This window comes from Poromitra crassiceps, assembly GCF_964638095.1.
Source record: "Poromitra crassiceps genome assembly, chromosome: 5".
Taxonomy (NCBI): Eukaryota; Metazoa; Chordata; class Actinopteri; order Beryciformes; family Melamphaidae; genus Poromitra; species Poromitra crassiceps.
In genome coordinates this window covers 53,027,155-53,039,538 of record NC_139642.1, presented here as the reverse complement: position 1 = coordinate 53,039,538, position 12,384 = coordinate 53,027,155, and the positions used below count along the sequence as shown (strand labels likewise).

At 44.2% G+C, this 12,384-nt stretch overlaps 1 protein-coding gene across 1 annotated transcript in view; it reads right to left on the bottom strand.

Moving 5' to 3' along the window:
• The window catches only part of git1 (G protein-coupled receptor kinase interacting ArfGAP 1), a 41,671-nt gene extending 30,698 nt beyond the window's left edge, over positions 1-10,973 (bottom strand). The window contains exons 1-2 of the mRNA XM_083637124.1: positions 10,622-10,973; positions 2,125-2,258 (exon numbers count right to left, since the gene is read on the bottom strand). Of these exons, the coding sequence (XP_083493250.1) occupies positions 2,125-2,258; positions 10,622-10,673 (186 nt within the window). The 5' untranslated portion in view covers positions 10,674-10,973. The remainder of the gene's footprint in view (positions 1-2,124; positions 2,259-10,621) is intronic.
• Between the last annotated feature and the right edge of the window lie 1,411 nt (positions 10,974-12,384).

The following is a 12,384-nucleotide window of genomic DNA, read 5'->3' as shown; positions in this document are numbered from 1 at the left end:
CAGGAATGGATGTGAAACCAAATCTAAAATGACTATAGTACAGACTTAGTAGACGTACCTACGGGTGGGACAACGATATACGATACTATTGGCTATGGCCATAATAAACACTCAAGACAATTGGTTCACTGCTGCATACTTGCACTAAGTCAAATTCCTCGTTTGTAATCTGATTACTTACTGTGGCTTTTAAAGTGAATCAGGAGGAAGCACCCAGTCAAACGCAAATGTTTCTAAAAGCTGAAGAGTATAGCCTGCTGTATTTGATAGTCTGAAAGGCAAGACACCTGCAGCTAATGTTAGCAGCTAAAAAAAACACGATTAAAAAAAAAAAAAACGCGATTTCAGACGGACAAGCCCGTCTTTATTGTCACACGGTTACACATCAACACATGCACGGATGGCCACAAACACACACATGCTGACGGTGGCCGGTGAAATTTGTCCTCTGCATTTAACCCATCCTGGCTTTGTCCTTTCCTCCGGGGGGCAGGCCAGGAGCAGTGGTCGCTTTTTCTCGTACAGCGCACGGGGACCAACTTCGGATGTTGTCGTCACTGGTCGGATGCCGATGACGATCTGATCTTCTGCATGTTTTTAGTGGGGGGGTTATATACGGAGGAGCCCCCCTGGGGGAGCACGGGGAGAACATGCAAACTCCACATAGACAGAAAGGCCCTTACGACGAGATACCCCACCCTGGGCAGTAGGCACTGAAGATATGGGGGGGAACACAACCACAGCGCTCACAGTGTCCCAGGCGAGAATCGAACTCAGGACCTTCTGACTGCGAGGCGACAGCTCTACCACTGAGCCACCGTGCCCCCAGCTAATGTTCTTCTTCGCAGCCCGATACTATCCAGCCAGCCCAGCACCGGGGGAACCCTCCATGGATGGTGAAACTTTAACCGAGGCATCCGCAACTTCATCGACATGTTCAGGTCATTAATTAGCTAATAGCTAGTTGGAAATTGTAGTTGGAGCTAGCTGGGCTTTTTTTTTTATTGTGTTAGCGGATGTTCGCTTCACATTTTTACTACTACTAGCGCTACGCTCGGGACTCGTGTTGTTTAACGCTAGACGCTTGCTTTGATTTCACTGTGTGCCACTCTCGTGTCACAGTGTCAGCCACAGAGATGAGCTTCACACCCGGGTGCAGAAGAAGTGGTTACTCCAGCAGAGAGTCAGTGAGTGCCACAGGGCAGAGAGCGTGTTCATTACCCTCACTGTCTGCTACACCTGCTAGATGTTGTTACTCCAGCAGAGAGTCAGTGAGTGCCACAGGGCAGAGAGCGTGTTCATTACCCTCACTGTCTGCTACACCTCCTAGATGTTGGGGAAGATGTCCCATGTGCTTCCTCTGACACGACGTTCTTAGGTTTATACCCTGGTGGTGCTGACAGACTTTGACACGTTGGAGGGTGTAGGGATGGCTTTGGGAGGGGAGAGGGAGAATGATGAAACTGAGAAGTCTGGGCTTTTTTTTTTTTACAACCAAAAATTAAATTTTTGTTATTACAGAGAGTAAAGTATAAAAAAAAAAAGTATAGTTCAGGAACCGGTATCGAAGTCAAGGTACCAATATTGGTATCCTATTGACATTTTTTGAATGATACCCAGCCCAAAGAGGCAGAGACAAATGCTCATAGAGCATACAGAGAAAAAGATGCACATACAATAGAGGCACAGACAGACAGACAGACAGACAGGCAGGCAGGCAGGCAGGCAGGCAGGCAGGCAGACAGGCAGGCAGGCAGGCAGACAGACAGACAGACAGACAGACAGATAGATAGATAGATAGATAGATAGATAGATAGATAGATAGATAGATAGATAGATAGATAGATAGATAGATAGATAGATGATGCAAATAGAGATACAGACTTGGAGAAATAGATAAGAGAGAGATTTTCTTTAAAGAAAAATAAATAAATGCAGTAGATGGGGAAAACAGTGGGAGCCTCAGTGATATTCTCGTTGTAGTCGTGTACTAGTCCAGACCTGGCAGCACTCAGAGACTCAGGTTTTTGCCTTTTTATTTCCCTATTTTTTTCGTTGCCCTTCTGTGCCCCTCCCTGCTGGTTTCCTCCCCCCCACCCCCCACCCCCCACTCCTCAGCCTTACCTGCAGCAGCGCTGGGGGCCATCCGCTGTGTCGCAGGTGCTTGACTATGGAGATATGGCGGCCCAGGCTGCGGTGGACCGAGCAGCACTCGTCACAGATCAGAACCCCTCGGTTGATACTGGTCCAGCCCGGGTCTGATGGAGAGAGAGGGAGAAATAGACGGGAGGTTTTAAAGCACGCTGTATGAGACAGCTAGCCTGCAGCCCTGTGAAGGAGCCATTGAAAGCTATAAAACAGACCAGTCATCACAGACTAAATGAACAATCCAGCTCCAGGCTCTCCATCCTAAAATAAAGCCCTCGAGATACAGGTTGCACAGTAGTACAGGGTCTAAAGGATGGCTTCGTACATCAGGAGCCTATTGGTGACATTTTCCACCCCAAGAACATGTTTAAAATAATCATATAGGAGATGGAGTATGAGCTCAGTAAACAAAAATACCTATTCCCAAATTCAATCTCAAGTCAAATATGCTCCTTTTTTGTACATTTTCCCCAGATCGTGTGAATAAATTGTAGAAGGCTATGCTACGCTAAAACTGTACAACACAGATATTGCATTATGAAGCATTCAATGGTGGCATACAAATAAACAGACGGGCATACAGATAAGATAGATGTGCAATACCCAACTTGTGGTAACCGCTGCCCACAAATTTCCAATTAAATTTGAATGTTATGAAATATTTCATAGCTGAATGTGTCATTGGGCGGTGCACTGCACGCCAATAGACATTTCCAGCAGATCTGAAGGACTAAAAGGCAGGGGCCGGTTGCACAAAGCACCTTAAGTTAAGATTTTCCTTGGAGTCCGAGGTAAGGTGTCCATAAAATAAAATCGGCTGCACAAAACAGTAACCTTAAATCTTCTCCTTAAGGTTAAACATTTTAAGGAAAATGTAAGCACAAGATTTAAGGGTGTTTTGTGCAGCCGATTCTATTTTATGGACGCTTTAACTCTGACTCTAAGGAAAATCTGAACTTAAGGTGGTTTGTGCAACCGGGCCCAGGTGCCTTACAGGTACTCTGGTACTTGCCTAAAAACTCCAGCTGTTAGCTTAACACCAAAGTGATGTGGTAGCACAGTACTGTTAGCTTAACACCAAAGTGATGTGGTAGCACACAGTGCTGTTAGCTTAACACAAAAGTGATGTGGTAGCACAGTACTGTTAGCTTAACACCAAAGTGATGTGGTAGCACACAGTGCTGTTAGCTTAACACAAAAGTGATGTGGTAGCACAGTACTGTTAGCTTAACACCAAAGTGATGTGGTAGCACACAGTGCTGTTAGCTTAACACCAAAGTGATGTGGTAGCACACAGTGCTGTTAGCTTAACACCAAAGTGATGTGGTAGCACAGTGCTGTTAGCTTAACACCAAAGTGATGTGGTAGCACACAGTGCTGTTAGCTTAACAACAAAGTGATGTGGTAGCACAGTGCTGTTAGCTTAACACCAAAGTGATGTGGTAGCACACAGTGCTGTTGCAAATACAGTAAAAAAAATCACTGAACAAAATATGTAATCCATGACATTGTGACATGTGCCGTTGACGGAGCCACTGCAGTTAGAAAATCACAGAGCTTCCTCCTGGTAAGTGGATGTTCAGCGCAGCACCAAGCTAGAGCTGGCTCAAGTTCACTGCCTGGTGTACAAGCGAGCGGACACTGTATTTGCTTTATGCAGAGTCCCTGGGGCTCTGTGCAGCCTAAGGAGGGCATACTGTAATTGCCCTAAGCATTGCCATTGCGCATTACAAAATGTGTTACAAACAACCAAACCGACACAAAAAAACCAAGCGCACACAGAGAGTCCAGCTCTTTATAGAGGTGATCCCACCCACCTCTATAATGCAGGAGTCTAGTGAGCCTGATTACACTGAAGCTGAAAGAATGATGTGACACAAAGTCACCTCGGTGCTGTGCAGAAACGCTACAATGCTATATGCTATCATATACAGTATATATATATATATATATATATATATATATATATATATATATATATATATATATATATATATATATATATATATATATATATATAATAATTCAAGACCCCCAGAAGGTCTCAGCTTTGATTTCAGCAACAAGCTATGAATATGTCAAAGTGTGCTTGGGCAAGATGCCGAAGCCCCTAGTGGCTTTCTCGTTGTAAATCCCTCTGGATAAGAGGATCTGCTTACTTCCTAACACAAAGACATGGTCTAGTCAAGACCATGAATTGGGGCGGCTGTGGCTCAGAAGGTAGAGGGGGTCGCCCGCTAATCAGAAGGTTGGCGGTTCGATCCCCAGCTCCGCCAGTCCGCATGTCCTTGGGCAAGGTACTGAACCCAAAAATTGCTCCCGACGGTTGTGCCAGCACCCTGCGTGGCAGCTATCAGTGTATGAATGTGTGAATGGGTGTATGAAGCCATTGTTGTAAAGCGCTGCCTTTGAGTCGTCGCCCAGTAGACTTGAAAAGCGTCAAATGCGGTCCATTTACCATGATGACCAGAGTCTTTTTCAAGACCACAACATTTAGTTGTCAGAAGAACACTAAATAAAATATGTACAGTACCGTAAATTCCGGACTATAAGGCGCACCGGTGTATAAGCCGCACCTTCAAAGTTGACTATTTTTTTCTTATATAAGCCGCACCGGACTAATAAGCCGCGGGTGTTTTAATGTTTTTTTTTTTTTTTTTTTTATTGTGTTTTAATGTTTAATTACCATATGTAATGCTCCCATTTATTAACATTTCAACAAAACAACATAACACAACACCACCTGTGTTGTTATTTACAGTGCACACAGTGTCATACAGTGTCATACAGTGTCATACAGTGTCATACAGTGTGGTGAAAAGAGGGCAAGAGAGGAAATTAAAACAGAAGTGGCTTTATAGTTAGAAAGAGTGCTAAAAAAGATAGATTTTTTTTTTTTTTTTGAAAAAATCCATAGATAAGCCGCACCGTTATATAAGCCGCAGGGGCCAAAAAAGGCCAAAAAACGGGAAAAAAGGTGCGGCTTATAGTCCGGAATTTACGGTAGATAAGTGCAAAAGAGACATTTTAAATATGTGCAGATTCAAATATTTTGTGGGTAAAGGGCGGCATTCCCAAATGTGTGTAGTACGTACGTACATGCCCGTAGACACACAGCAACACACAGTGAACTCTGACCTTTAATCGGTCATAAGCAGCTTGCTATAAAACCAGTGGTACCTCGCTGGCAGAGACATGTTCTACACTACTCTGAAATTTCTGTACCTACTTTCTGTATGTGCTGCTGTAGTGTGTGATATACGATTACGAGTGATTGAGTTTACAGTTTTGGTAGAACGTCACTGTTTTTTTTTAATCTCTTTTGGGAGTAGATGTGGATGATGGAGGTGAGGATGGGAAAGGGAGAAAGCAATGAATCAACGCTGATCTATTGAGCCTCAGCCTTACAGTCTGGTCACACAGTCTGGCTCGTGTTTATGCTCTCAGGCCCCCGACGTGATGAGCTGCTAACAACTAATAACACACTGCAACATCAACACACACAAGTGCGCAAGCAGCCACGCACACACACACACACACACACACACACACACACACACACACACGTCTACTATGGGCATTAGTCACTCGTAGGTTGGGATCAAACTGGCTGATCTGAGGGCTTTAATAGAGCTAAAATATTCTGTCATCAGATTAACTGAGCGGCTCGACGTCTTTCTGCCTGCAGACAGAGAGAGAAGCAGCAAATGCTAAATGGTTTTGATAAGAGCTATTAGCCTAGCTTGGAACAGTACTAGTATCCCATTAGGGGTGTCAAAAATAATCAATGATAAGATGCATCGCGATGCGGACCTGCACGATTCTGCATCGATTCACGAATGTCAAGTTGTTTATTTTAATTATGGATCATAATACAATGCAATTCTAAATGCACTTTTATTTTAAAAGTAGCCACACAGTGAGAAAAAAGAAAGTGAGAAAAAAAATCATGTATTCGGGAAAAAAAGTGATGCATCGATAATCGTTATCGAATCGAATCGTAGCCCTCTGAATCGTAATCGAATCGAATCGTGAGGCCAGTGAAGATTCATAGCCCTATATCCCATAGGTTTTAAAAGGCTGCTGGACTGCAGCAATTTAATCCATGTAATAAATATAAACCCCCCTAGGCTATCTGCTTGGTCCCCCCTGGATCAATACAAGATGACACCATTAAGCTATTAGATTTGGATAGATGATTGGCAGCAGAGTATTGGGCAAAGTTGGAGGATAACACAATTCAAGGATGGAGTTGGCTCATCACTTATTATGCCTCAGGCCCAATTCATCAATAGAGCATTCGATATCTGTTGGGACTGCATAAAAAAACACTATCACAGTGACTATAAATGAATGAAGAATAATGAGACTTCAAGTTGACCAAACCGTTGAAATAAAAAGTGGAAATGTACATGCTAGAAGAGGATTCTACTCTACACCTAACTGGTTGTTTTCATCTCATTCACACTGAGAAGAGTGTGCACTCTGTGCCACGGGCTAATTCATATTTCACACAGGAAGAGCCTCAAAGCTCTTAGTATCAAAGACGATGGGATTTCAAGCAAGACGAACCAACTTCAACTCACTTCCTGTCATTTTGGCACGCGTGTTTTGCCCATGATGGCTTTCCACGGACACGCCCACTTTAGGAGGTTTTCGGCAGGTCTGAGACTATTGGAGTCAATGGGAAAAGTCAACGTGATCTCAGATGATGACAGATCCCTTCATCCCCATAGTCATTAACGTAAATATTCGGCTCATTCTCCGAAGCCACATTATCTTCTGAATATTCTGACAGTAAAATGTCATTTCTCAGACAAACAGATCAGGGGACAATTAAACTTGTTCAAGACCTGTCTCTATCTCAGCAACACACTCTCGTGAGATTTGGCAACAGGAACTCATGTTAGCAGGAAGCGATTAGCTAAAGCTAAAGCTGAAGTTCGTTGATGTAGTAGCTAAATCTGTGGCTAGAAAAAAAAATTTTCTAATGGAATATCTTAGCTTGCTAGGTCAGCACTAACGCCGCGTCACCAGGCACAGTCCTCTCACAGCGCTTCAGGGTAGAGGTGATCACGTGACCATTTAGGAGACTTGCTGCTACCATTTGTTCGAATTGGCGGAGCCTGCGGTGACCCATCTAGATAGTAATAGAAGATCTAAGCTCTTAGCATCCTTTTAGCATCCTGTATCCACACTTAGCTCCACTTACAGATCCACTAATGGGCTGATTTCACTTCTTACACAGGCTCCTCCCCCCTTCATTTTTCTATATGGACACAGAAAACAGACACAGATTTTCGTGCGGCCACACACACACACACACACACACACACACACACACACACACACACACAGACATTACTGAAAGTAACGTGACCAACTGTATCCATATCTTCAGCAAACACTGGCCCAGGCAGACATAATATGGTTCTCTATAAAAATGCAGAATGGAGGATGGAGGCCATTACCAAAGCTCACACACAACTGTGACTGTGCTCAATAGCAACATAACGTGATAACTATTTCAATCTAAGGTGTTTACCAGCATGGTGACATTATTTATTGTTGCCATAAAGCGTGCAGATGGTGGCCATGGTGTGACATTAAACCCTCCTTGGCTAGGACAGGACAGGGTTGATCAGTCATCCTTTGTGGCCAATGCCATCCAGTTATCTCCCTTATATAAGAAAGCTGGGCAGCAGGGAGGTGGGCTGTCACCAGTGGCTAGGTCAGCATCTTGCAGGCTACACTGTGTGTGTGTGTGTGTGTGTGTGTGTGTGTGTGTGTGTGTGTGTGTGCGTGCGTGCGTGTGCGTGCGTGTGCGTGGGTGCGTGTGTTCGTCTGTCTGCCTCTGTGTGTGTGCGTGTGTGCGCGTGCGTGTGTGTGTGTGCGTCTGTCGGTCTGTCTCTGTGTGTGGGTGTGTGTCATCCTGAGGAGGGGCTGAAGCTGCAGGCAGAAAGCTGACTGAAGAATATTAAAAGATGTAGGCTTAGGCTATACTAACCTTGCAAGGCAGCTGGATTCACGCGAAATCATGAGATCATCTACTGGTTTGAATCCAAACCAAAAGTGGTTCATACCAATCAGCGTCCTATGAGGCAGCTATGGGCGGGCTTTGTTTGGTGTGACGCCAGCGAGAGCGAGGCCTGTGATAGACGACGTGAGTGATAGACAGATGGTTTATCCAATCACCTGCCGCCAGGTATTTTTTGAAAGTGCCTGCCCTTTGAAATGGTCTCCTGAATGACTCGTTCCCAGATGGTTGTGTGAAAACAAGCAAGCAGGTTAAGGCTAGACACAATACCAGGTACAATAACAGGCTAACTACCAGTCTTTGTTAGAAATCACCCGTTTTTTTACAACACAGTCTATTTAAATGAGCTCAGTTAATAAATATGACTTGTGCTCTGTTGTTGACTTACTAATAGGGCTGGGCGATATAGCCAAAAAAACTATTGAGATAAAATATTTCATATCAGTCGATATCGATAATTATTGATATTTTTGAATTACCTAATTTTAATAAAGACCATCAGAAAAAAGATTAAATGTAACCTCTTTATTTTGAACCAGCTTATTTAAGAAGGCACACGGGTAATCATTTTAATGTTAACACAATTAAAAACACACAAATTGAGTGTCGCAGCTGTGTAATTAATATGTTCGGGTGGAAACTTTAGGATTTGTCTGTTTGATTGGCTGTAATGAGTGTCACTCGTATAGCACGCTCCATTATCAAGGGACATATCGACATATATTGAACTATTTTCTTATTGTATTGATGAATTGTCTATCACAGATATATATTGCTATTGATTTATCGCTCAGCCCTACTTACTAACACAGCAAAGATACATCTTGACCTCAGCGAGCCTTTACCTGCACTTTTTCCTACCGGATTGGTCAGGGAGATACTACATCAATCGACGTTTCTATGGCATTCAATTTACACGGTCGAGGTTTCAACCTGGGCTGGTGAGCACTGGTCAGGATATGAAGTGGGGATGGGAATAGGAGGAGAGATGAGGACAGACAGACACTGACGCAGGCAGGTAAAACAGCTATAGCGGGGAATAGGTTCAGTGGGGCGCTGAAGCTTGTGGACAATCGTGCACACTCAAGCAATAGCACACTTGCTTACATGCACACGCGTGCACGCACACACACACACACACACACACACACACACACACACACACATGCACACATATTCCTAATAGGGGGAGCAGCTGTGAGGAGAGCAGCTGTTGTAAAGCACTCATACGCGCATGGATGCAAGCACACACACAGAGGGGCACCCATAACCCAAGTACTACCTAAACATATAGGGGCATGTGGGGCAAGGGGATGCCAAGGTTGTTTTGGCATCACCTCACACACATACACAAAATGACGGGGACAGGGGTGAAAATGACCTACAAAAAATGAATAGTCATTGCAATGCCCATACATGTTATGACAATTATGTTACTTACATCTGACATGAAGTTTGAGTCTGGTCTTCTGCTCTATTTGTAAAGTGCCTTGAGATAACTCTTGTTATGATTTGGCACTATATAAATATAAAATTGATTGATTGGATTTCTGTATCTTTGTTAAATGTTGTAGTATGTCTATCAACCAGTCATTGCTACTGTAAATTGTCTCAGCTACCTTATAGGCTACTGTAGTGTAGTACGTGAAGTGTGGACGAGAATAAAACATATGAGGGAAAACAAATACTACAAGCTTCACTCTAGCACACTTTCAACTTTCTGAACTGTCTAAATACACGGGAACTGACTTTATTATTAAACCTATCTTAACGTGTAGCCAGTCAGCTCGCGTTAGGTTAGGTTAACTTGGCAATGCCGTTTGCAAACTAGGCTAGCCAAAGTTAGCTCGGTTAGCCAACGTCGTAAGCTAACACAGTTGGCCAGATAGAAACATATCAAAATGCTACGGGCAAAAGCTAACGTTAACACAAGGGCCCAAACAAAATTAAACAGGGCTGTCGGAAGATACATTTTGTTAAAACAGGAGCAAGTCGGTTGCTAGCTCGTTAGCCTGGGTATGCTAACGTGTTAACAAGTCTGCCACTGTCCTGAAAATCAAAACAAACGTCTCGTCTGTCTCCAAGTAGCTAGGAAGGCGACACAAATCTGACACACTGCAGTAAACAAACGAGCCGCCCTCACATAAAATCAGATATATTGGTCAAATAATTATAGAATCGATCTGCTCAATCGGGGAAAGTAATGTTAAGCTGCTATTAGCTAACCATATTCCCCGTTGTGATATCACGCCTATTTTCACTGTTTATTTTGGGCCTAAGCGACTCCTGGAAGTCCTGGCCGTTTTCCTGCTCTACGGACCCGCTGACAGTGACAGCAGCCTCGGTCCTATCTTCCCAACATGTCGCCCTCCCTGCGTATTGTTCCAGGATAAGGTTAGTGGGCTTTTATCATGTATGTATTTCCCTCTCTCTTACCTGGCGCACTGCAGTCGGCGCAGACTTCTGTCCGTTGGAGCTTTCTTGACATGTTGAAAGTGGCTGGATAGAAGAGGTGGATGTTGGTAACGGTGCGGATGTTCGCCCTTTTCCCCCCGAGCTCCGACGTCTGCCTGCCGTCACCCGATGCGGCCCCTGAATCCCCGGAAGCCGGGTCGGTGTGATCGGCTTTCCCCGGCCGAATGACAGCTAGTTCCCCAGTCGCTTCGTCTACGTTCAGCAGTAAATTCCCGTCCAAGAGCCAAGTTTCGTGAAGACAGTTAATCTAATTGTATATACCTCATAATAACTAAAGTCTATACTGGATATATTGTTAGTTCGCTGCATTGCCAACAACACACCGAGAGACGGCAGCTCTCTACCTGTCAGTTTCCGCACACACACGCATATGCCTGCATTACCAATCGGCAGCTGGGGCAGGGAGGGAGGGAGGGAGGGGGGGGTAACGTTACGATAGTGCAAAAATTATGTCGTCATTGACTCTCCAGTGCAACCCACGCCACAGGTAGGCTTGTGTCTTCAGTGAAGACTGCACTTCTGTGGCAGGTTTACTGTCAGATGACGTTTCACATGATATATTTTACAGTAGGCTATGTTTACAGATAGGCTACCAAAAATAAAAGGGAGATCAGAAATCTCTTGTCATACTCTGTCTGTGTGAGCAATTATGATGTCACCAGTGATGTCATCACTGATGATGTCATCACTGATGGCATCACACTTCACTGATGACATCAGTGATATCATCACTGATGACATCACACTTCACTGATGACATCTCGAGCAATGCGCCGAGCCCGCCCTGCACCTCCCATACGCAGCTCGGTCGATGCGTGGCCTCACCCACAGCTTGGCTGTTGCGTAGCCTCGCCTGCTCTATTGGCGCACATGGGTGTGTGTTGCTCACAAAATTGTATTGCCCTTAAGTTTACATGCGTGCGTGTGTGTGTGCCCCTTACATCCATCAGTCTAATGACATCACTGATGACATCATTAGTGTCTTATGACGTCACTGATTAAATCGGTGACTTATGTCATCACTGTTGTTGACATCAGTGGTGTCACAATGCTGATGAGGTCACTGATGACATCATCAGTGATGTCACAATGCACAATTGGTCGACTCAAGTGACATAACTTATGACATCGTCAGTGATTTATGACATCGCTGATCACATCATCAGTGGGACAAAAATGTAAACAGAGAACAGAGCCCTATATTGCCCATTGTCATACATATACCGTATACACATATAGGCTATATAATGTATGTATATATGTATATAATAGCCTACTATTTATTTTTTCGCGATGGTTATTATTTTTTCATCGCCATATCCGTGACAGCGGATTGGCTGAGTGTGCGCACATTTCATTGCGGCTTGTCATCGCATCTCTCAGTCACCGCCGGATGGGAGGAGAGGATCGAGGAGGATAAATGTTAGAGTAGGCAAGAAAGGAAGCCAGAGAGATGAAGGCAAGAGTGGAGGTAGTTGTGGTTAGGGAATAACAATGTTATGAGACAGACAATCAAACGAACGGGTTCTTAATGATTTTCGCGTTGCTTTGCCGTTTATTCTAAGCAGAGCTGAGTAGGGAATCCTTCAATCTTTCTGACGCGCAAGGCTCCCCTAACGCCTCTGGGCATCACGAGCGATAAAGGATGATAGGCTTGATTGTATAGCGAGAAAATAATTACAAAGTAGCCGTACAATCTACAGTGAAGAATCGGCGAGGAGGCA